This window comes from Amblyomma mixtum, chromosome 2 (genome assembly GCF_055824585.1).
Source record: "Amblyomma mixtum isolate Tamu chromosome 2, ASM5582458v1, whole genome shotgun sequence".
Taxonomy (NCBI): domain Eukaryota; kingdom Metazoa; phylum Arthropoda; class Arachnida; order Ixodida; family Ixodidae; genus Amblyomma; species Amblyomma mixtum.
In genome coordinates this window covers 258459185-258483732 of record NC_143013.1, presented here as the reverse complement: position 1 = coordinate 258483732, position 24548 = coordinate 258459185, and the positions used below count along the sequence as shown (strand labels likewise).

Genomic DNA, 24548 nt, shown 5'->3' with positions numbered 1-24548 from the left:
TTGGAGGATGCAGACTTGTATGCAGAGGATGCGTGGCATTCTTCAGTACATGATGGCAACAGTCGCTCGGATTTCTTGTCGATATTTCTTGCGACCACGCCAAGTGATGGCCAAATTTCAGTACCCGATGGCAACACTAGCTCAGAATCTCCCAGGTTTAGCGACGGCTCATCTTCATAAGCTCGTGGCGACACTGGCTCAGATTTGATCTGAACATCTCGCTCTCCCAGAGCAAGTGGTTCTTCAGTGCTGACGAAGTTTAGAAACTGAGCTGGCACTAACTCACTGTGGCTGCTGCATCCTGCAAAGTACAAACACGGAGCAGTTATTCAAAATTACTTCTTTATATTATCTCTTTCTTTCCAGGCAAAAGCAAACAAAAGTGAAAGGGTAAAGCTAATCATATCATAATTTCTGTGGCCCAATTAAAAACGCTCATTCCATGGTCTTCTGTGCTCTCAGAGCTCAGCAATGAATAGCTTAGCCACTCGTACTTAGCTACATGGTACTAACAACAGAAAAATGCATTAAAAAAATTAAGACAAACAATCTGTGTCAAGACCTGGGTTGTGTTCGTAACAACCATTTTTGTGTCTATGGACCTTGGTATACAACATTTAGGACACAGCACTGAACCTACACATGGCAAAAAGAAAGTGTGAATGATTTCACTTCAATCACCGCTTTTTTTTTTATGTTAAGCAACCGTTGACATATAAAACTCCAGAACATTTTTTTTTCTTTTTTGAATAGCATTGTAGCACACGTCACTGGCTTTGTTGGTGATTTTTTCAGAGCATGGCAGCAGAGCTATGCTTGCCACATAATAGATTAATTGCAGGAAGACATCCTTGTACAGGATTTTTCACCAAGTGAAGGGCAGTGTGGTAGCATGCCGTATCATTTGGGTGGGGAAAAAGAAAAACCTAATATGTTTCATTATGACAGAGACAACAGGAAGGCATTGCGATGTAATTGCGATGGTTTCATCAGTAAACACTGCGTACGGACAAAAAGGGGAGGGGGATGGAGCAGGCTGGTAATGAGCACTGCAAGGGGCACAATGCCTACTTGTTCCACAGGGGAGAGGGGACAGAAAGATGGAAAAGTGAGAAGGAAGAATGATAGACAATGAACTCGAGGACATTGCACACTGTATATATATGCAACACCACACAAAGCATCAAAGACCACATCAGGACAACAACGAAAAAAAGCAAACAAGACACTGCACACAGAGATCACACGCTACTGGTGCATAGTGAATAAAGAAAACATAGGCGTTGTTCACAAATGCAAGTCACCATGTATCAAAAACAGAGGCTTCAAGGTTTGCCTGTAATTTTTTAGCTACCTCTTTTTGAAAGATATGCCTTTGAGGTGTTGAAACTTGTCTATGAAGCACTACAGATCCTAGGCATGTACTACATTTACTTGTGCAACGAATGCACACGCGTCCCCCCCCCCATGGCTATAAAAACGATTTTTTCTCCCGCATAATAAACACACCGCTTTCTTTTGACACGCAGTCTGCCAATACCCAGAGTGAACGCTATCAAGCGCCCTTTTATTGACGTCAAAACAACGACGCAATAATGTAAAACCCCACCTGTTGAATGCTGAGACTACTATACAGTGAGAAAGTTGCGCAGAGTCAAAGGAAATGAAAAATAGTATGATTTAAAAAACAGTGCTCTATTCTGTACGCTGTTTGTCCCTATGAGACAAACAGCCAATAAAAATGTTCCGTGAGGATTCCAAGAACCAACAGAGAGAACACCTGGTCACACTGGATTTCTCTATTTGAATTGCCGTATGAAGAATAGTAGCAACTTGTTGTGGTTGGGCTCGAGTGAGCTCTAGTTCCGCTCATGAATTGCTCCGTGAATTATACGTGAACAGTTCACGAAAAAAGTTGCTGGGCACGCTCTTCAGCATGGAGAAAGTGTTGAAGAGTGCATTTTGTTTTATTTAGAAAGTGAGCCACAGCGGTTGAGGTATTTATTCCACCAGCCTAATTCTGACCCATTTTTACTGCTACGTTTCTATTTCTGAATATTTTACCAGATGCACCCCTTAAATTTTCAGATTGTTTTGGGGAAAAAGAAGTGTGTCTATTATGTAAGTAAATATGGCATTTCAGCCACAATTTCGTCACTAACACATGCTATGGCCACAAAAAAAAAAAGAGACATTAGTTTGCCACACTGCACAAATAGAGAGGAACTTGTCAAATGAAGCATTTTGCCATCACTTGAACCGAGGCTAAAGAATACTTGCTTAATTCACCTAACACATCCAAAAGTGTTGTGCCCTATTTAACAGCTAGTCTGCAAACATGATGTGAACTGCTACAGACATCCACAAAGTTACAGTGAGAAAGTTGCGCAGAGTCAAAAGAAATGAAAAATAGCATGATTTAAAAAACAGTGCTTTATTCTGTATGTTATTTCAACACACTAAGCCATGCGTGTCAAACTATGGAAATTCTCAAGAGACTGTCTTTCTTTTTCCTCCAAATACTTAGGCTCTTATGAAAATGACACCAAGGAGCTGAAATTGAAACTTTTCTTCACATAATACTTATCTTCACATAATATCTAACAAGCACATTTTGAAATGAAAAATACTTGCAAAAGTACCAGGCGAGTTGCAAAAGTACTGCTTTGGATTTCTTACAAAACAAATCAGTTGTTTATATAACTCTAGTGACAGTTAAATGAAACACATGCATTATATACACAACAGTTTTACAACGTGTGAGCTCGAAACCGCAATGTACACAAATAGGTCAAGTAGTAGATGAACTTAGTACTTCCAAAATGTCGAGCACCAAATCAAAGTAGCAATGACAAAATTCACAACTCAAAGAGAAGTTGACGCTGGCTTCTACAATCAGTTCCTTTCACTGCAAGCTGCACCACTGCTGTCATGCCACACTTCCAGGCTTTCAGCTGAACAAGCCTTTCTTGGACTCTGGCAGGAGAAAGCAAACTATCTCCTTCTGTGCTTTCAATAACTTGCTCATTTCTTTTTTGCCACCTGAAAAGCAGAAAGTTCTACAAGAGTAAGTGAAAGCAGCCAGCACAAAAAGACGTTTGCATTATTACATTTGGAGTGGTTTTAAAGAGGAGTAACAGAACCCCTCACAGCTGTGCACTAACACCACTTTCTTTATACTGTTAATACAATAAAATTGCGCACGGCAATCTGGATACAGTGCTATAAAACCCGTATCACACAGTAATTATGATAGCCTGTCGTGTATAAGATAACTGGACACACCACTAGTTTCCATAGAGGGATCACATACCCATTGAATAACTTCATTCTGAAGTAATTGCGTGCCACATTTTCTCTTTTTTTTTTTTTTTGCAACATACCTTCCAGGTACTTGCAATGACTGTCCTTAAGAAAACAGCGTCTCAATAGGCATGTTAAATTTTGTTCAGGCTTGCACGAAATAAAGGAAAGGAAGAGTTAATAAAGATATTGCCACATTATCAAGTATGCAACAGTTGTTCAAAATTATAATTTCTGAGTGTGCATTTTTCAAAGGTTTTTCCACCATGCACCAATAAAACTTGTTAGAAATACCGGTAAACCACTGACCCTTAGCAGTAAAGGTTCATTCAATCTATAAAAACAAAACACCCTACTTACATGTATATATGCGACCAGGAATATGTGAAGGGGAAGTTTGAGACCGCACGAAAAAAAAAAAGCTAATTATAATGCGATCTTAGCCTGTTCAAGCCAACTACAGCCAATTGACGGCTCCAAAAAAATGGAGATCACATGCAAAAATATGGAAGCAACGGATACACTGACTTTGACTGAGAGGCAGCAATTCGGAAATACGCAAGACATCATTACGCGCTGCAGAGATTCCGATGTGTGAACACAAGCAGTCTCCCTGCAGTAGCGACCGCTGACGCTGCCGTGTCACCACTGCAGTCCAGGACTGATGTAACTGTCCATGAGCCCAGTCTAGGAACATGTGGATAAATAGGAAGACCTGTAGTCTCAAGTCTTGTCTTGAGCTTTAAAACACACAGAACAAGCCAGCACATCACTACAGACCATCACATTTATTTTCTAACCGCCTGTGTAACATTTCATGCCTAATGTTATTTGTTTGGTGCAAGATAATTTTTTTTTTGACCAATTTTAAAAGTACATGCATAAAAGTTTCAAAACTGCACAAGACTGCAGGATTTATTAGGGCTCTTAGTTAAAATACAGGTGAGCTTACAAGCCTGTGACTAACTAAAAAAAAAAGCTTAGGTATGTGCATGCTTTTTATGTGCATCAGTGAAGGCACCAATGATACCATGGGGTGGTCTTAAACGCACAAAGACCACTGTGTAAAAATATTTGTGGGAAGTCATGAAAGATACGATTTTATTAGAAAGAAGAGGTGAAAGTCGAATTGGAGAGTGAATACCACATACTCTTTGAAGGAACAAAAAACAGAGGTGAAGATTTCTGGCTCCTGTGAACAGTCACTGCTTATCTCAGTTATAAGATGGACAGACCAGTGGATACACAGGTTAGCTGGTATGTGGTCTTGATCACGCACTCATGAACATTTTATTAATAATTCATTCATTAGTTCAGGGCACTAGACGACCACCTCCTGGTGCGGGCAGTTGGCCTCTCTAGCACACCTCAGCTTTCCAAGGTTGAAACAAATATCATTAGAAAGTAGTCGCCGTCAAAAGTAAATGGAAGGCGACTTTGTCAAAAAAATTTAATTTCTTTAAATCTAAAGCATAATGGTCCATTTTTGTTGGTGCACAGTGCAATTCGCACAATCACAATTAGTCTGCACATATGTATTCAAGGATGCATGAATTGAGCGGGCAATGATTAAATTTTTTCATTAATATCACCTTCCATTTACTTTTGACGGCACCTGTACCTTCACTGCTTGGGGCTTCTGTGCTGCTGTCAAGCAAATCCTCGTTAAAAAGCACTCCTAATACAAGCTCGAGCTCTTATTAAATAGTGAGCAGACTGTAATGGTGCCTTCAAAAGTCAATACAACTTCACTAACTTTAAACAAACTCTGTTAGAGAACAAATAATAGATTCAAAGTTAAGTAGGTTGTAAAAGTGGCCTTTGCTGTAGCCTATGGTTATTTAAAATGTACACATCAGTTGAGGAACTAATGTAGAAATGTCAAATCTCTGTTGAAGTCATTTTGCATGCTCATATGAGTTTTTTAGCAAAAACTTTCTTAAATTTTCCCTGCAATATTTTGCTTCTCTGTAAGCACCACAGATGCAACGTTAACATCAAGGCATGCACCAATAATGGAAAATAGATTGGTAGACTGTCTTGCACATCTGAGTCAGGGACATGCATGTTCTGACCAAAGTGACACCTAAATTTACAAACAGTCTTTGTCAATGATATTGTGACGGACTAGAAGACGACGAAGCGGGCAGTGGCGCGGGCAGGAGCGCTCGTGCTAGGCCCGCAGCCATTAAATCATATCATCGCCATCCATCATGCAGTCCTGTCTTCATCGGCTTGCCGTCACATAACATTGGTGTGAGGTGCGGGGTAACTTCACCATCCCGGTCCCGGAGCTTAGGAGCCTGCTGTCCACCGAGGTCTTCTGTGGAGTGCTTATGGCTTCGTACCTTCCGGCACTTCCCCATCCTGCCAGGTATGCTCCGATGCCGCTGCACTCCTCCGCCCCGCCCCAAGCCCCGACCAGAAGACAAGATGACACGACGACCAGAGACACCACTGACCACTGTCATGCGAAACTAGAAGACGCAATGACTTACGACCTCACTGAACCGAGACCACCACCACTGACCAGAGACCCCAATGAGCACCCACCCACACATGACCACAGTACCCCAGCCACTGCCGTTGGGTGCGTCCACAGGCCTCGGCGTTGACTTCCAGAAACCGGAGGCTCCTCAGTCTTCGTGGACCTCGCTTCATCCTCTCATCATCGCTTTCATCGTGACGGCAAGCCCTACATCTGTTCCCTGTTCATCCACTCTGCCACGTCCATCGTCGTCTGCTGCGTGTCATCGTCTGTGCCATTCTTCTAGTTCGCGTGATTGGGATGATCGCTCGGTGACCCCGAGTCATGTGACGGACTAGAAGACAACGAAGGTGGCAGTAGCGCGGGCAGGAGCGCTCGTGTTAGGCCTGCAGCCATTAAATCATATCATCGCCATCCATCATGCAGTCCTGCCTTCATCGGCTAGCCGTCACGTAACAATACTATATATACTTCCCACCAGGTTTCCTCTGGGCCATACAGCGTGGCTTGTTTTGCATTGTCAGTGTTCCAAATCTCTCGAAGGTAAGAGGTCACCTCGTTCCCACCGCTGCAAAGCTTAGAGGTGCTAAAAACTCAAATTATGGCAACTGCAAGCAAACCTCGAGGGCTGCCGATTTTTGGCAAAGGCTTTAAATACCATTTATCTTGCATATTGATAGCCATATTGCATTCTAACTCGAGCATATACTGGTTGGCCCAAAACACGAACGAGCTTTGAAAGCCAGAAAAAGTGAAAATCTGCAAAACATCTGCACAGAAATAATAATAGTCCATGATCCACATGCAGCTAGCTGTAAGGCAAGTGCACACCAGGGGCGTAGCCAACGGTGGGGGGCTTATGGGGCTTCAACCCCCCCCCCCCCCCCCCTGGAATTTTTTCGAACTGTCACGCACCACTGACCAAAACAACCAACGGCGCCGGAATTCATTCTAGATTTTGTCACCTACAATGTCTTTTTCAGTCTAGAAAAGTCATTTTGGCGCGAACATTGCTAACTCGAGTTGGATTTTGTGGCAACACACTTGCAGCTGGAGTCATGTAATGCAAGGAGCCCTATCCTAGCACAAACTTTCAAGCGCCTATCGATGGCAAGCGGGCTCGCCCCGGCATCCCGTGGCAGCCGCGGAGTCTACGGAGCCACGCATTTCAATTCCGAAACTTAATGGGCATAAAGTTCCCATAAACTTCTGACGCGAAAGCTGCACTGACATTTCAAAAGTCGTGCTTTAGATTTTCAAATCGGAAACTTCCATTAATTTATTACTGTTATAATGCACTGAATTTTTTAATCTCGTACATCAGACCATACAACGAGACAAGCCAAATCAACACGCTATTAGACAAGTTGACAAAGCACCCAGCAAAGTCCGATGAGACACATGCCAAAGAAGAGAATATTAGCAGTTTTATCTTCGCACTTCTAATGTATATTTTGCAGAATTCCTCGTTTATACATGTGCTAACTGTTGCGACTAAAATTTCACTGCAGTTACTCCTAACGCATTACCGGTGACAGCCACTGCTGCGCAGTACACTGGAACGAAGCACAGCGTCATTGAAATATTTCCTTGGCCGTTGCATTTGTACAAAAATGTAAAGGTTCTTGAAGGTCAAAGATTCATTAAAATATTTGTCCTCTACTTGCTCATTTCATGGCCTTTATGTTTTTCATATCAGCGGCATGAACTGCTTTGCTGGTTTCGGACTGACATAGTTCTAGACTTCGTGTGATATTTTTTTTCACTTATTAAATACGCAAAAACATGGAAGCATTGGTATCAGTTATGTCTGCCTTGATTTTTAGGGCATATGAATACACTGTTATTTTAAAAAAATGCATACTTGGCATTTTCAATATGGCAATGCAGTTATTATTCTTACGTTTGATTCTTCCACAAATTCTATGAGGAGGCCGCGCTGCAACATGAGCCCCCCCCCCCCCCCCCCCAAAAAAAAAAAAAAAAATTGCTGGCTACGCCACTGGTGCACACTGCACACTCATGCAACAGAGAGTCTGTACTGGTTTTATTAATTAAAGGCTGTGGCTAGAGTTCCGCCCATATAGAGCAACTGCCGAGTTCACGTCCAAATGGAACAGTGGCTGTCATGGGTGCTGCTATAGGTCAAATTTCACTGCCAGTAGATGCTGCATTTGGGCGGAACTCCAGCAGCAGTCATGTTGTTTTGTCTGGACGGAAAGCTAGGCTCCATATCTTGAAATATAAATAAACCAACGAACGGGAACAATGGGCGTTGGCCGCACCACTATCTTCTTAAGAACCTGAGTTACGGCCGGCGGAAATAAAAGGGGTAGGGGAGACGATAGGGAGACGAATTAGTGATAAAAGGAATAATGAGAAGGAATAATAGCGAGAGAGTAAACATCGCCATTCAAACTAATAAAGAAAATCGATACACATACCTTACCTTTCGTCTGCCCACTTCTTACTTCTTCCACTGCTCGGCAAATACCACACAGTGCGAAGACATATGGTTATCGATGCCCAAGCCTTACCCTGCCATTTAGGCTACCTAAGCATCTGCGCTTCGTAACCATACCGCAATCATAGTGCGCTTTTTTCGCCGCGGGTGAGATTGGCTTTCGCTTTGCTCGCAAATCACAAGCAGTAAAGACGTAAACCGCTCCTAGCAATACCATTTTTATCCCTCCAGCCGACACAGACTTATACCGTTATACCCGATTACATAACCTTTTGCAAACTTTTCGCCATGATGCAACCATGCAACAATACAATGATGCAATAATGCCATAGAGAAACATTATGCAATGCTGCGATCACGGTTGCCGGATCCTAAACTCAAAAAGTGGTCAACCTGCGACCAAGATACAAAAAAGTAGATAAAAGAGTACCGAACACCATAAAAACGTCACTAGAAGACAAAAACTCTACACGACAGGTTTGAAGTGAATAATTATTTAAGCTTTTGGCCAAAACTAGTGAAGTTTTAGCCCAAAACAAGTACATTACTATAAAAAGCAACGCATCCTGTTGCCGTAGAAACGAGTTTGTTTACAAATGGCTAACGAGGTGTTCTCGCGAGCTGGGATTTACGTTGATGAGTTGAACAAGATTCGCATTGCAGATCCGGATGCTACGAGACAAACACAGGAGCTGAAGGATGACTGCCACAAATTTATTGAGAGTAAGGAGTTTAACCGTTCCGCTACTGTTTCGTTAACATAACTATATGAAATTTTCATTTCATCAGGGATGACGGAATTCCAGTCTGTAGTGGACAAATACATCGCAATATCCGATAAACTGGCCGCAGAAGTGGAACAAGAAAAACTAAAGGTAATCATATCCATTTACCATTCTATGCATTTCGGACCAAAGACGCAGTTACGTGTCACAATCCGCATTGCAGGCCATCGGGTCAAGGAACCTGCTGAAGTCTGTGGCAAAAGACCGCGAAATGCAACAGCAACAGCTCCAAGCTCTCGTTCTTGAAAAGAAGATAGAGCTAGAAAGGTTCGGCATTGAACACTACAGTTTACGTTTTCTTTTCTGTGGTGCGTTTCAAACTTAGCGAACGCAGCACGGGTTGGCTCGAACTTTCGACAGAACGCCTTCATTTAGCCACTGCGAGGTCGGTGGCGACGTTAATTCGTTTTGCTTTATGTAGGACTTGGGAAAGCAGCTGTCAATACAGCAAGAGCGTCAGATTCGCGGGAAAGGTGGAAACGTATCACTGGCGAAGCTGCACCGTGTATGTTCTCATCACTTATCTTGCGGCCTTCCGCGTAACGCCGCTCGCTCGGTGGCATGCAGGCAGAATTGGCCTCCAACAAATGACCGTTGCCTATGACAAGCGGACAGGGCGCTTACAAGGATAGGGCGGTCAGCTCTAATCGGAAGTTAACAAACCGCATCTTTCTCCTGCTCATTCTTGCCCCCTCCCTCCCTCCCTCCTTCCTTTTTTTTTTTCATTCAGGCGAGGAAGGCACATCCTCTGCGACGCAAGACGTCATTTTGACTTCACTGTATAATGCTTGCGTGCCACGTTAGTCATGCAACATTGCTGCAGCCAGTCACATTTTAGGAAGCAGCCCTTCACAGTACATATTTCTCTTTTCAAAATTGCTAAAACAAATGCCCTCCTCTCTGCTACCTCCATCTTCGTATCTCCTCCACAATCACTCATATTTTCCATCCAGGCTCCAAGAGTTCTGCGAAGAGTCAGTTCTCAAGGTCATGTAAATTTGCCGTCAACGCAGAAAGCGCATTCGGAACCTAACGATTTCAAGCTACAAATTTTAAATCTGTGACTAGCACGTGATTAATCCGAGACCCAATCAGAGACATTATATGGCTCCGAATGGTAGCCACGCATATCGAGAATAGGGCCCCAGGTCACCACTAAAATTAAGCTGGTCATGTGAGGTGCTAGTCCCATCTTGCATTGAAAACAGGTTTATTTACCAAGAAACACTAAGCGGGTAATCTGATTCAGTTCTCTGGTCCGTTGCTCTGTAATGGAGAGGAAAGCACAAAGGGTAGAAAGAGGGTTAGATATCTGACTGTGTAGACAGAAGAAAAGTGCGAATATACACAAATGTTACTAATTGGCCTGACAACAGCAGAGAGCCTATATCTACGCTGCATAGGATGCAAAGAAGTACCCAAACCACCTGGAGATTGTAATCCATTGGTCAAGTGCCCAGTATGAGCTCTTTCAACTGCTTTGACAGTGCAACGATACCAACCATAAAAAGCATTTCATGAAATGCAGCACATAGCTGCATACAGCAGTGAAAGAAGTCAGCGTGGCAAACGCAGCACAAGAAAAGGAAGACGACAGTAACTTTTGTATGTTTTTTTCCCCTATAAGTGCCAACTCTGCTGTTATGCAGTTCTATGGCAATCTAGATTCTACCACGAATTTATTAGTCTTTTCTATTCCTGCACAATTTCTCTATCTTGACTCCGCTTGCAGTTTCTTTCCATGTGTAACAACATAACAGGGACACCTTCCTCAAACAAGCCACAAAAATGATGAAAAAATATACTAAACTTTGAAATACAGACCTGTTTTGTCAGATATGTCAAATATATAAAACAGGTCAAACCAAGAGACATTATGCAACTGCTGTCACCTAACCATTACCAAAGCTGGGTAGCAAATAACGTTTGAGTATAAGGGGTGGACAACAAGGCTATCACAGCTTCCTTGGCAGGAACTTTTCTTGCATTGAAGTTGCAACATAGTTCCCAAATGTGATACGTGAATTTGAGGAGAGATATTGTAGAGTGGCGGCAGTTTCTCTATTCTACAAATGTGGTACATATTCATGCTGTTGATAATGTTGCGCTTTCTTTCCTCATTTCTTTCAGATTGAGAATACAGCTGAATGCATTGAAGAGAGAGGAAGCTGAGCAAAACGATCTGATTGAGCAGTTTTCAATGCAGTCATAAATCCTACCCAATAGCTTCATTCTGGTACATGGATTGCAAAGTAAAAAAATGTGCTGGAAAGGTAATAACACACAACCCTTTGCTTCCACGCTGCGAGTCATGAGAAAACAACTGAACCTACCCATAAAAAGAGTTGTTATAATTTGCTTTATTGATTAGACTTCACTTGCCCTGCCACCATTTTGACTATACTGCACACACACACGCACGTGCACATGACAAGTGAAGAAGCTTTTCGCACGACACATCCAAAAAAAAATTTTTTTTTCTGTGGTGCAATTCACCAGAATTTCTCAGTCACTCAGTGAGGCTTGGCGATGCAGAGAAGCACAAAAAAGTAACGTGCAGCAGCAGCCGTGTTGGAGTCTGAAATGGTCACACACGGTGGGGCTTCTTTAGTAAGGCATTCTAGACGCAGGCCGAGTTCATTTTTTTTTTGTTTTTCTTTTAGCTCGGAAAGCAACGCCTCAGTTTGGTCCCAGCTCAGAAGACTTAGAAGACTTGGATGAGGAATGTTGTGGACCCATCACGCCACGTCGGATCGTCTGCAATTTGCGCTCGGCACATGGGGCAAGTTCGTTCCCTGTCGAACCACACTGACACACACTCTTCGCAGAAGATGTGCTGTGAAAAGAAAAAAGCGGAAAAGAATGAGAATCGCCCATCATATCAAGCGATGCGGCAGTGATAGAAAAAAAAAGCTGTGTTCAAGCAGCCACATCGTTGCTGCAAACGTTGGACCCCACTGCGCAAGCATCTATCCTTCACAATGTAGATGCTAGTGCCTGAAATCTAGTTGAAGAGCTATGCAATAACCGAACAAGTAAAAACATAATAGAGAAAGCAAATATGAGCATTTGAGTTCGTCTTAAGAGAAAAGCAATGCACGCAGACAAAACACAGCTTCTTCAGCAGTAATTCTTTTTCTGAAGCCAGCTTCACACTTCAAGACAGCTTTTGTAACTAGTCCTGTGCTTTAGTTTGCCACAACGTCGTTGTTCTGCACCAAAGTCCTAACTAGCCCACGAGACATCTTTCATAGCAAAATGGACAGCAAACACTACTAGTACAATACTGTATGCAAATACATAACCTGCAGAAACACTTTCAACTAAATATGTATGCACAATCAGTGCATTCATTTTTCTTTAATTATTTGAGGAGAGTTTGAGAAACCTGTGTAAAACTGATCACCAAGCACTCTTGTAGCCCCTTTCACATGTTTATTTCTATCCCTATCACTGCCATCCTCTATGGCTTCTGCTGTGGAACATGGCCTCTATCACTGACAATAAAATGCCACAGCAGGCTTTCTTGCTTTTATTCACTAAAAGCTAAAGGTTTAAAAAAAGGATGAATAGACAGATACATGCCATATGGTACATGATCAGCCATGCACCGAATGTGTAGACAGTTATGCACCAGACATGTTGTCCTTATACCTGCTAGCATGTTGGCGATGTTGAAAGGACAGGGCTGCCTATTTACCTCTGTCATGGATGTACTATGTCGAGGCATGCTGTGGTTTTGGCTCATTCCTGCATGATCTATTAAATGGCTACTTTATCTTTACAACATGCCAATGTCCTTTTGATTTTACTAACATAAGCTTCACTATGTTGATACCAGTAGCCTCCCAATTGGTCCCAATGGGAACCAATTGGTCCCCATTGAGGCCCTTACTGGGACCATTTGCATCCCAATGGGGCCAGTTCATTCCCAGTTGGCTTCCAACGGGGACCCATTAAGTCCCATTGAAACCAGTTCGTCCCAGTTAATCCCAGTTGCATTCCCCATTCTGCAAATGATACCTGACACTGCTCCACAGCTCAAAAGATATATTTATTAAAGCATAAAACTTCATAGTGCACCTATTTGCTTGCAATACTTTTGGTTGCAAAAGACTACTAATACTCTTAAGAGATAGTCGTCTTTTTTTTTGTTCTGTGTTAACTCTAAAATGTTTTTTAGTGAGAGAAGAGTGGTGTAAATATACGTGAGGTGTAACATCAAGAAACCGCATGAGGACTGTGAAGGATGCTGTAGCAGTAGGATCTATATTGGAATAAGTTCAATCATCCGAGGTTCTTTAACGTGCACTGACATTGCACACCATGGGAATGCCTGTGTTCCACTGCTGTCGCAATGAGGTTTCCGTGGTCAGGATTTATTCCCACGGGTGAGCGGGTGCCTGTAGCGCTATATTCAGGGCTCTTTGCACGGGCGCACAATGTGTGTTCGTGTTTCAGGGTCTCTCTCCGCACCTCGTCCGATTGAACTGGGTGTGCTGCAGGGCTCTGTTTTGACACCTGTTCTGTTTAATGTGGCGATATTAGTGGTGAAACACCAAAGCCGCAAAGCGACTAAGGCAGGTCATTTTTGCAGGTGAAAATATACTATCTATAACTGTATAGTTTAGAAGGTATGTCTTATTACCAAGAGTTTTTTTTTTGATATTGTGTCTTACTGCTAGCGTAGCAATCAAATGAAAGCAAACGCTATAGCTGCTTCGCAAAGTGGTGGACAACGACACACTTGCACACATTCCCTGATGTTTTTATAAATGCGACATCAATAATAAAAGCTTCTTTTCTAAGACCACCTTCCCTCCCTTAAAGCGCACCAAAATCTGAGCACCCGCCTATAAATGTGGTCACCGCAGCTGGGAATGAACCTGCAAATGCATGCAGGTTTTTGCCTTAAACTTGTGCTGTGCATGAGCAGCAAAGGACAAACTAGTACACTACAATACATCCTGAGTCCATTCAGCAGTATGCTTGGCAGTACTACTCACATTGCATGCGAGCATGGTGGGTCGCTTGAAGTCATCTTGACAAATGGGGCAGGAGTCCCCCACCGCCTTTGTCTGCTCGGCTGTGGGTGGGTGCCCGTAATTCTGAAAGTAAGTACATGGTGCAAGCAGGAATGCAAGCGCTGCACTTTGTAAGTATGAAACACAAAAGAGTGTGACACTGTTTGAATGAGCAAATGGACAAGTGGCAACATTCATGCACAGAGAACATGCGAATGAGAAAAAGGAAAATTGCATATTACAAATTCCAATCAGTTCACCTGAAGCATGCCCTTCTCAGGCCAGCAGAGCAAGCTTTATGCAAAGTATTCACTGCAGATAAAAAGTAAGCTCACCCACTAAACACAACCACCTGTTGATGAAACTACATGCTTTTTTTTTTTTATAGTACAGCACCCAGTAAACAAAAATAAATACAGAAAAAAAACAGTAGAACGTAACTCTTCGTGCACTCTCAACTGATGACAGTTGCTTTCTGCAAAACTGGCCACTCAATCTGCCTGCTTTTCGGATAAGAAATATATATACCAAAGCAATTGTACAGAGCAGCCAGATTCATTCATTCATCCTATTTGTATGACATCAGTGTGACATCTTTAAAAGCGGAATCCAGTTTAGTGCCCCTTTCACTTCGTCGTCGTATTTCTAGCCTCTTCCTATACCATAAATTTTTCCATAGTCTGCTGCGCCGCGCTCCCTACATTGCCCTGCCAGCCGGCATATCCCATCACATTCGTCATCCTTTCCAAGTGTTTCGCCCACGTACCCGTACTGTTACCTGTGCCGCTTCTTTTTTTTCACCGTGTTTCTGTAGACTGGAACGACCTCTCCAATGACATCGCTACCATCTCATGCCCATCCACATTTGCCGAAGCTGTTACCAACCTTATTTCAACATAACACTTGTTCATTTGACTGTTTTGTACCCACACCTTATGTAATACCCCCAGTGGGTCTTTAAGGTATTAAAATGAAATGAAATGAAATGAAATTGAACACTTTTGGCGAAAGGTGAAGCAGCTTCACTTGATGTTAATTCACTGATGTTAAACTGATACCGGTATTAATGCATGCCACTGCATTGTGGTATTGAATATTGGGGTTCATACGAAAATGCTTGTTCAAACCCTTCGCGATTCATCAAGGATCATTATTCACGCTCCTGACCATATCAAGCTGTTCTGTTCCACTTCCATTCAACTGTAAAACATTCCATTTTTTTCTAAAAAAATCAGCAGAGCCTTCTTTACTGGGTTTCCTGGCTGCATAACTATATGCCACTTGCTGCTGTCTTGCATAAAGTCCAAAAGTAGTACAACATACCACATTTGACAGAACTTGGACAAGACCCCTCTTCCATGCTCTGGTTTTGGAGACAACATCTGTGCACTGAAAACAAAATAAAAATTAAATGTTTTACGTTAGTACCATGAGTAGAGGACTACAAATTGCAGACCATATCCAGGTACTTCAGCCAGCACATTACACGCTTCCATCTGACTCTCAAGGAAAGCACACCAACCACAGCAAGTTGCAATGAAAAAGATTGCAGGTCATCCACACGGACTACGGCCAGCTTCCACCCCATCCTACACCCTTTGATAAGTGACACCATTTGCATCTGACGTGCTAAGATGTACTATTCCTTACCAGACAAACTACACTACATCAACAAACACTGCCAAGTTGGCAGAGGCTGCTCTGACGAAGCTTTGAAAATGCCTTCACTCAACTCACCACATCTAATCAAGCAGAGTTATGTGAGCTTGTTGGTTTGTATTTAAGAGCAACTGAAAACAGTGCAAGGATGACACACAGCGAAGAGACAAACAGGGTGCTGACTGACAACTGAAGTGCAATATACAAGGAAAGGACAGATAACTGTGTGAGTTGGTGTTGATTCATACTGTTAGCAGCATGGAAAAACGAGCACAAAAGTCAAAGGCGTAACACAACACAGGCACAGTTTACTGAACGAGTTGGTGCTGATTCACACTGTGCCGAGTTGAGTCTTTGGCTCGTGTCCTCATTTTTTCACACTGCTAAATGTATGAAAGAAAAAAATCTTCAATACACATCACACCTTTCCTTTCCTTCCCTGTATATTTTGTGTCGCGAGCAAAAAACTTTGGCTGTCAGTCAGTGCTCCATTTGCCCCTAGCTCCATGTAGTCCCTGTGCTGTCTTCCATTGTTCTTAACCACATTTCCTCTTCACAGCTGCGCCACTTGGCAGAACTTGGCTTGTGCACATCAAAAACTCCTCAACTTGAGGTGACTACAATTGTACATGTCCATCATCATTTGCACCGAAACAGAAAACGTGCCCGAATGATGCCAAAGATACATGAGACCAGACTTGAACATTATTTGCTGGAAGTAATGTACAGCTACTAGCAATATGAAAGGGAACATGGGAGTGCGTGGCCTCTGTGCTTCATAAATTGCTGCTGCTGACAGCCGAAGAGAAACGGTGGCATCACGGGCATGCTCAAAAAGAGCAGCCGGCCAAGCTTACTTTGCATGAGCCTTTACCGCCGATTCTTATCTGTCGCTTGCAGCGCTTTGCAAAGTACAATGGCCACACGCTCCCGCTTCTAGCTGTACTCCTCCTGTTCATCAATCTAGTTTCTTGTGTCGACTTCAGATATACAGTTGCTTGTGTGGCTGGCCATTAAGTTCAAGAGATAATTGTAACGTAAAAGTGCCAAAAACCACACACATACAAAAGAAAAGAGAACGGGACCGTTGTCGTTCTCCCGTTCTCTTGTCTTGTGTGTGTGTGTGGTTTTTGGCACCTTTATATTACAATGAATTACCAACTAGCCCAGCAAGAAGTTCTCTAAAGTTCAAGAGTAACTGAAACCCTTTTCAGTCGTGGGGTTTTATCAACTCCGCAGATGCTGTGGTCAGGAACTAGTTTACAAATTTCAGGCATATGAAACCCATTGTTATGTGCAAATGTACAGTAAAATCTTGATTATTCAAATTTGAAGGGACTTGGCAGAGTTTGGCGCTGCATTAGGTGCAGTTTGACAGCAAGAAACCGCAGCACAAATCAAGGGAATACAACACAAGCAGAATATGTGCATATATTTCAGACAGGGAGCTCAGTTAACATCCAAAGGCATTACCAGCATTTACACAGCCAGTGCCAAACAATGTCAAGACAATGAATGTGCAATGAATGTCAAAACAATGAATGCGCAGACAACACAGACCTTGCAGAGCAGGTACGCCCCAGACAGGACCATGCTGAACATCTTGCCCGTGCCAGTGTACGACTCAGAGAAGTAGTAGAGCCAATGCTGCATGGGCATCACCGAGCGGTACAGCTGCGAGCAGTTCTCCACAAACAGGTAATAGCGGCCCTGCGGTCAAAGCAAAGAGAGACGATCGCTACAGATGCAAAATACAGCCTTACGTTTCAAGTATGGCCACTTAAGACCATGCACACCGAAAACCAAGGAGTTGACCTTGCCTAACTACAGCAAAAGAGGGGTAGCGATGCTCCTTCAGTATGCTATGGCTGTTACAACAAGTGAGAAGGCGAACACGCACTCGTCTGGGGAAAGCAGAGAGGCATGCTGGCAGGGCGAGGATCACTGCCTTCACTAGAATGGTGATCAGCTTGAGCACGAAGTCGGTGACCACGACGATCCACACCACTTCCAGCCCGCCAATAGGTTGCGTGTACGGAGGCACCAAGATGAGCCTGCAGATGAAGCAAGAGTAAAAAGGTTGTAAAGCCAAGCCAAATGGGTACTGTGACAAGAAATCACTGTTTCTTCACATTGTGCGTCTTTCTTCATAAGCGTGTGAAACCGTTTTACACACTTTCCATAGCAGGCAACTAAAAACACAGCAGTGATTTTACAGCCACGGATCAAAAATATGGTGTCCATGTTCAATGACTGCACCACAGCTACAGCATGTCATTTTGCTAATTGCTTTCTTGTGTCAACAGCCAACACAATAGGATACAAAGAGTGTGAAAGAATGATACACACATATAATATATGCAACTCAGATTAAAAGCAGCTTTAGGGTGCAGGAGGCTTCAACATTTAATGGATTTATGTGTGGCAGAAAAAGGAGCTTTCTGTCAGATGTTGTTCTTAGAAAGTTATGTCAGTGTTTTGCATATAGCTTTGTATTGTTCAAATACGGAGCTGGATCTGACTGTATACACTGTTTTAGTCACAAAAGAACCGAACCACCACTGACTTTTCAGGAAAGCAACAAGACTTTTTTTTTTTTAACAGTCTACAATTTTATTAACTATAAGCTAAATTTGTCTCATACACTGATATGTTGGAGGAGGTATGTGCAACCTTTGGATTCCCATCAGGTTCATTACAGAAAGAGCGCAGGGTCGTCCATGGGCTATTATTTTTGCTAAGAAGTTAAATTTTCCAAAAAACAGCAGGCATGTGCGAATATTCTACAATTTCGAATATTCGGTCGAATATTAAAGTATTCAATACTCAGTTCGATCCGAATGTTTGGTATTCGAAATTTCTAAGATCTGTACCAGCCTGTACCACCAACCAGCCAGGTGTGGTACACCTGGCTGGTAGGTGCGTGCACCGTAACCGGTACGGCGGTGTGCATCAATAAAGATTTAGCATAGCGCGATCCGCTTCTGCGTGTCACTAGTGTGCACCTGTTGACTGGTCCCGACGGGGCGGGCATACAAACAGCTGGATGGCGCCTGGCTCCTTGAGGCATCCTCAGGGCAATCTGCGCACGTGCAGTGGCTCCCCATGGAAGCGGATCCTGCTATGCTAAATCTCTCTAATCGGAGGGTGCGCGGCTCCCTTGACATCCGTGGAACAAGCCCGAGCTGAGTGCAGCTGCCGCAGGCGCTGTTCTCCGCGTGAAATTCGCTAAACGAGCGTGACGGAGCAAGCACCATGGCGAGCCAATGAGACACGCGGAGATGGGTGCCCCTTTCCGACGACTGATGTGTCATGGGGTTGCTGCTTAAAAGCAACAGCTGCGTAACGATGCAGTTGCAATTAAGAGCGGCAGTTGGAGACCCCACACACCTCGCACCACAGATATACGCCCGGAACTACACGTAGGCCACACCCCCCCAATTTCCAGTGGCCATTTTTTCAGAAAGCCGACACGGCTTCAATGAGCGCGACAGAGCTTCAATGCATTCTCTCTTTTTTTTTTTCTCATGCTGTGCCGTTTAATCTTCTTTTTCTGTGCCAGAAGTATTCGAAATATTTGGTTCAAAATTATTCAAACTATTCGCTTCGAAACACAAAAACCATTCACACGTGCCTGATAACATTGTGGCAATGAACGTAGACCTGTGTGGTACGCCATTTTTCCCACAGAAACTTCTTAAAAGAGTTGTACCAAGTTGCATCTGAAATAGTGGCTCTAGGAGGCTATAAGTGGCCTAAAAGAAAATCTCTCAAACAGTTCGACAGCCTGCCACAAAAGCTTTGCGCTGTTAAACCAAATAGGACACTGAAGCTGCAGGTGGTATTATAGGCTTTTTCAATGTGAGAGGAAAATAGCAAATGAAAGTAGTAAATGAACGCAGTGCTACCACTATTAGGGCTACTATTCAAACATAACAGATGATTAAAGCCTGATGTCTGAAAAATTGTAAATCTTCCCACCTGCTTCCATGCTTTCACCACTCCAAATATAATGCGATATACAGCAAAATACATTTGCTACAAGTTCATGTGCAAGCCAGAACTCTGTGACACCACAAGTTCAAACCTTTACTATTTACAGCCTTAACTGTTAGGCACATTAATAATGGCCATCTTGAACAAAAATTAAAATTCCTCCAAGTTTCAGCTGTGAAGCAGTGTACTTAACAAAATCGCATCTCTAATACTGTTTGCCTCCCATTGGTACTTAAAAAAAATACTTCTGATCTAATCGTACTATACCATGCATATAATATATATTATAATTCTGGGCATTCGTTGTGTGACTGCGCATTTCCTTTGGGCACACACAATACACCTCAAGCAGCTGTTTATAATATGGAAGTTTCCATGGCAAAGACAAATAAACTGGAGAACAACAGTACAGGAGCACAGTTCACAACATTGATAGGACACACCTGTCTCATAGCAAGACTGTTATTTCTATATTTAAGATCATACTTATTTTGTCTGAAAGGTCACTTTGGTCACATAATAATAATACTTCACATTACACTCCACGCATTACGTCAAAATCTGGCACCAGAACAGAAAAAAAAATAATGACACAAATGCTTTCTAGCCATTTTCCCCCATTGTTAGTCACAAAATACAGCAATTTTTCTGCATATTATATACAGCTCTCAAACAGCACCTTCAAGGTTTTCACAGCTCTTAGCAACTCAAGATCTCACACCAATCAACTAACTCCACGCTAGGATAGCTCTTAGGTGCACTTAGGCTTGACAGCATCGGAGACATTTCCCATTAATAACACGTTTGTATTCCAGTCTATGCATAAAACCTAAAATTAATATCAATGTCTATGCCACCCCTTTATTTTATCAGCACTCGGCCTTGAATGTTATGCTTCCAACATATGCTTGCTATGAGTCAACAGCCGTGCGTCACGCCTGCATAAAAAACCTACAAAGACAGAATGAAGGAGCATACACTCAATCTTCCATGAACGACTGTGAACAGCTGCTCACGATCGTGACGCACACCTGTTTGCCTTGCTAAATCCCCCAAGAGAGTCAGCTCTGTCAGGCTCCGTACACGACATACACAGTTTTATAGCACAATCCCCATGCACAAACCATCATGCAGGCAGAAGAGGTGACATCAACCTATGAGTCACAGTAAAGCCAGGGTGTGCCGATCTGTGCTTACTGTCAGCTCTTGTTGTTTAGGTTTAGAACGTTATGCGAGCGCAAGCCACTCGGTCCACGTTGGCAGCTTTCTTAGTGGGTATTTAAGTCGGAGACCACCAATTCAACTCAGCACACTAAACCTTAGAACAAAGATGAATAGTAATTCTGAATTGGTTGAAAATAATAAAAAGAACCCGAATAATGTGATGGCAATCCAAGATTGGGAACACAAAGATGCAATTATATTAGGGTGATCTGTATGTCTCCTTATAAAATAATAAAAAGAACCCGAATAATGTGATGGCAATCCAAGATTGGAAACACAAATATGCAATTATTATAAGGTAATCTTTACGCCTCCTTACGTATTCTCAGGAACTGTATATGCAGTTAGCAATGGTGCACTTTTAACAATTCTTCTGGATTCTTAAATCTTATCTCAGACTCTGAAAATGGTGCCTTGTCTTGCTTGAAAAGTGAACCAAAGCCTCTCCTGTCAATGATTACCATTACCCAACCAAATTTTGCTTTTCATGCGTACAATTATGCAAAGTATACATCATGCACAGATCTACAGAATTCAACATGTTTTTGGTACCTTCAGAAGTGAGCCACAACAGTCAAGTTTTATGCTAATGTGTCCACTACAAATGAAAGCCGATACCACACTGTATCTTGTAGAGTGCCTAGATACAGCAAAGAGCTCTGTGTCCGCTACAGACAAAAGCAGATACCACACTGTATCTTGTAGAGTGCCTAGACAAAGCAGCTCTCAGTGGCACCACGTCTGATGGCGCATCTTGTTCGTCGCAACGAGCTCAGTGCATTCAAATGCATGCACCCTGTTTGTACAGTCAGCTGTGAAAGAGGTGCCAGAAACATTTATTTCAGCAAACTGCATTGGCTGCAGTAGTGACGAGACCGCTGGTCTCACCAGTTGAGCCAAAAAGGAGGCACCTACGATTTAAAAGAATGCAGGCCCCACCCTCCGACTTTCATCAATGTACCAGACAATTACACATCATCACACTGATGTTCAAGGGTAACGCGCTCACTAATTCCTTGGACTACATCCAGTTCCATCATCCCAGCTAATCGGCACATGCTCAAAAGTTATAACCCCGGAAATTTGTACTGTTCTCCTACAGAGCTTTCAGATTCAACTTATGCAGATGTAAAAATAATTCCAATCTAAAAGAAAACACAATATCTGCATCTGACCAGTGATTCTCCATAAGTATGAGTGAAGTAACTTTTCCTCCGCAGCGGTGGCCGTATTTCGACGGAGGCGAAATTCTAGAGGCCCGTGTAGTGTGTGATGTCAGTGCACGTTAAAGAACCCCGGGTGGTCGAAATTTCGGGAGCCCTTCACTACGGCATCCCTCATAGCCTGAATTGCCTTGGGACGTTAAACCCTAATAAACCAATAAACCAATTTTTCCTCTAGATGGACGATGCCTATCAACCCTTTTAAGCTTCAATGCAGAAAAAGCAGCAGAATCCGTTGTCACGTGCAAATTTTCATTCCCTTTTATACTGGACCTCCCTGCACTATCAATGTCAAATGACACATGAAAGGAACAATTCCAATACGAATGCAAAGGCACAGGATAACAATTAAGGGTGAAGAAATACAAAATGTGCTACGATATCACTTTCGAAGAATGGTCATCCCAATTTAGAGGCGATAATTACTCATAAAAGCATCTGATCTCTCCCTCAACAAAAATCTCGTAAGTCGCTGCAGGCATTTCAAATCTGCCACTAAGATTTGATCTGACACCAGCACAGTACTACCGCAGATGCTGATTGGGGCAAAATGGACTCACGCATAGGCGAGGCCCTTCTCCGCCAGCAGGAAGTAGACGAAGCAGATGCAGGTGCACAGGTTGGTGACCACCAGCACCAGGCTGCTAAGCTGGCGCTTCGCCTGCGGGGTTCGGAGATCCCATGGTCACTGCACAGCACCACAGGCACACCAACAGCAGCACACCCAACAGGGCCAAGTAGCACACCATGGCGGCGGGGACGAAGCAAAGGCGAGGCGGAATCAGCGCAAACACACTCGACGAGCGCAAGCGGCAGTCCAGCGTGGTTACAGAGACTCCAGAGAGAAGAAGCACGAAGCACAACACACACTTCCGCAGTCACCACGAAGCTGCCCGGTAGGTTCGAGACAGTACGACTACAGGGGATATCAGTACGCGAAGGAGAAAACCTGCCGAGCAATTCAAGGCCCACAGGAAGATGCTACAAGAACCTCGCAAGGCTAGAAAGGCCGGCACGTGCTGAACTGCTGCTCAAAAGTGTGATCTAAAGAACGACAACAAACCTCTGAGGATTCAAGGATACTTGCAGAACACAAGTAGAGTCAGAGGCGCAAGGTGAGGAGCTTACTCTCAAGTGTAAAGAGAGAGGTGCATTTTGGACCATAGCAAGGCGTTCATGGTTGCACCATGTTTCAGTGACTAAATGAACAAGCAAAACTAGGCTCTCAAAAGCATCACAGAGCTTCAAAACAGCATTTGCTGTGACAAACTGTCACTCTTTGATAAGAGACTCGAAATTATGCGCGAAAGACAAACCTCACCAACGGCGAATTTCAAAAGCGAAGCACAGAAGTCTGTGAAAAAGGAAAACCTGTTGACATCTCTAGAGAACACATGCAACCTGACAACGGAAGCTACAAATGACAACTTAAAAACTTGCCGCGCGAAGCGGTAAGTGTGATGAAACAATGAGAGAATAGACTATCCTGGGAAAATGCGCACAAAAAGTAAAGAGTGAAATCAAGCAGTTACGTGCGAATGACAGCGCCGAGAGAAATCAATACTGGCAAGACAGGCCAGACGGGCCACACGAGAGAACAGAACCGTGCGAGCGGAGCAAGTGGACTCAATCGAAGCAGCTACGAGAGAAAGTGATGCACGATTTTTGCGTCGCTGCTGCTGGGCTCGAAACACCTCCTCACCTACCCTCATCCATCCCTCTCTCTCCTTCTTGCCAAGTCCACCAGCTTCTCCACAATATCCTTTTGTCTTCTCATCCCAAGCTGCCTTATTTTTTTTCTTGTCTTATTTGTTTTTTTCTATAGCACGTTTAGCACACAGCCTGCCTCTGGGAGCCTTTCACCCAACTGTTAGATCCTCCTCCAAATGGCCAGCTGTGCCCAAACAAGAAAGATGAAAATAAAAAAAAAGCGAGCAGCAGTCTACGGCTGGTGCCTGCGTGAGGCACAGCTGTTTTTTGGACAGCAACAGATGTCGGACAAGGGGGAGTGGAGAAGAGAAGAGACGGAGGAGGAAAGAAGCAGAAAAGGAGATCTGTCCCCTCTCCCGACAGACGCGTTTCTTGCGACCGTGCTCCCTGAGAAATAATGCATTGGGCAAGCAAGCAAGGAAGCAGGGCTGGAATAAAACTATCACAATGGCTAAAACCCGCATGGTAACAAGAGCATTTGAGATGCAGTTTCAGGGCACAGAAAAAAAAAAACTCGCACACATAAATGAAAATAAATGAGGAAAGCATGCATAACCAGCTCAAAATTAAAAAAAAAACTAATGAAATGTAGTTCGAAAAAAAAAGAAATATTTTGAAAGTTCACAGCCTCAGAGGAACACTAGGATTAAAAAAATATACAGACACACTGCA

At 43.3% G+C, this 24548-nt stretch overlaps 2 protein-coding genes and 1 long non-coding RNA gene across 5 annotated transcripts in view; 1 reads left to right on the top strand and 2 right to left on the bottom strand.

The window, feature by feature from the left end:
• Nucleotides 1–2414: 2414 nt before the first annotated feature.
• Nucleotides 2415–8649, bottom strand: LOC149363678 (uncharacterized). 2 transcript variants are annotated; one of them, XR_016289101.1, is made up of 2 exons: nucleotides 8241–8649; nucleotides 2415–3042 (listed from the first exon to the last, which is right to left on the bottom strand). It is a non-coding gene; the product is annotated as an uncharacterized LOC149363678 (long non-coding RNA). The 2 variants fall into 2 exon arrangements; XR_016289102.1 differs by lacking the exon at nucleotides 8241–8649 and adding an exon at nucleotides 3664–3887.
• A 196-nt stretch (nucleotides 8650–8845) lies between these two features.
• On the top strand, nucleotides 8846–12875 carry IFT20 (intraflagellar transport 20). Its single transcript, XM_089573652.1, has 4 exons — nucleotides 8846–8978; nucleotides 9045–9130; nucleotides 9204–9307; nucleotides 11171–12875. Exons 1-4 carry the CDS (start codon nucleotides 8852–8854, stop codon nucleotides 11250–11252), a joined length of 399 nt encoding a protein of 132 aa, XP_089429778.1. The 5' UTR covers nucleotides 8846–8851; the 3' UTR covers nucleotides 11253–12875.
• Nucleotides 11381–24548, bottom strand: part of LOC149363676 (E3 ubiquitin-protein ligase RNFT2-like) — a 25863-nt gene continuing 12695 nt past the window's right edge. For both annotated transcript variants that reach the window (XM_089573651.1, XM_089573650.1), the window contains exons 6-11: nucleotides 22727–22827; nucleotides 17624–17777; nucleotides 17284–17433; nucleotides 15388–15453; nucleotides 14047–14148; nucleotides 11381–11876 (exon numbers count right to left, since the gene is read on the bottom strand). In XM_089573651.1, the coding sequence (XP_089429777.1) occupies nucleotides 11745–11876; nucleotides 14047–14148; nucleotides 15388–15453; nucleotides 17284–17433; nucleotides 17624–17777; nucleotides 22727–22827 (705 nt within the window). In that variant the 3' untranslated portion in view covers nucleotides 11381–11744. The remainder of the gene's footprint in view (nucleotides 11877–14046; nucleotides 14149–15387; nucleotides 15454–17283; nucleotides 17434–17623; nucleotides 17778–22726; nucleotides 22828–24548) is intronic.

What these genes read in the sequence shown, in the direction of transcription:
- IFT20 (XM_089573652.1), top strand. Translation starts at nt 8,852, where the DNA reads ATGGCTAACGAGGTGTTCTCGCGAGCTGGGATTTACGTTGATGAGTTG. An exon ending in CTGCCACAAATTTATTGAGA is followed by an intron (nt 8,979 to 9,044) that starts GTAAGGAGTTTA and finishes TCATTTCATCAG; the next exon opens with GGATGACGGAATTCCAGTCT. An exon ending in TGGAACAAGAAAAACTAAAG is followed by an intron (nt 9,131 to 9,203) that starts GTAATCATATCC and finishes TCCGCATTGCAG; the next exon opens with GCCATCGGGTCAAGGAACCT.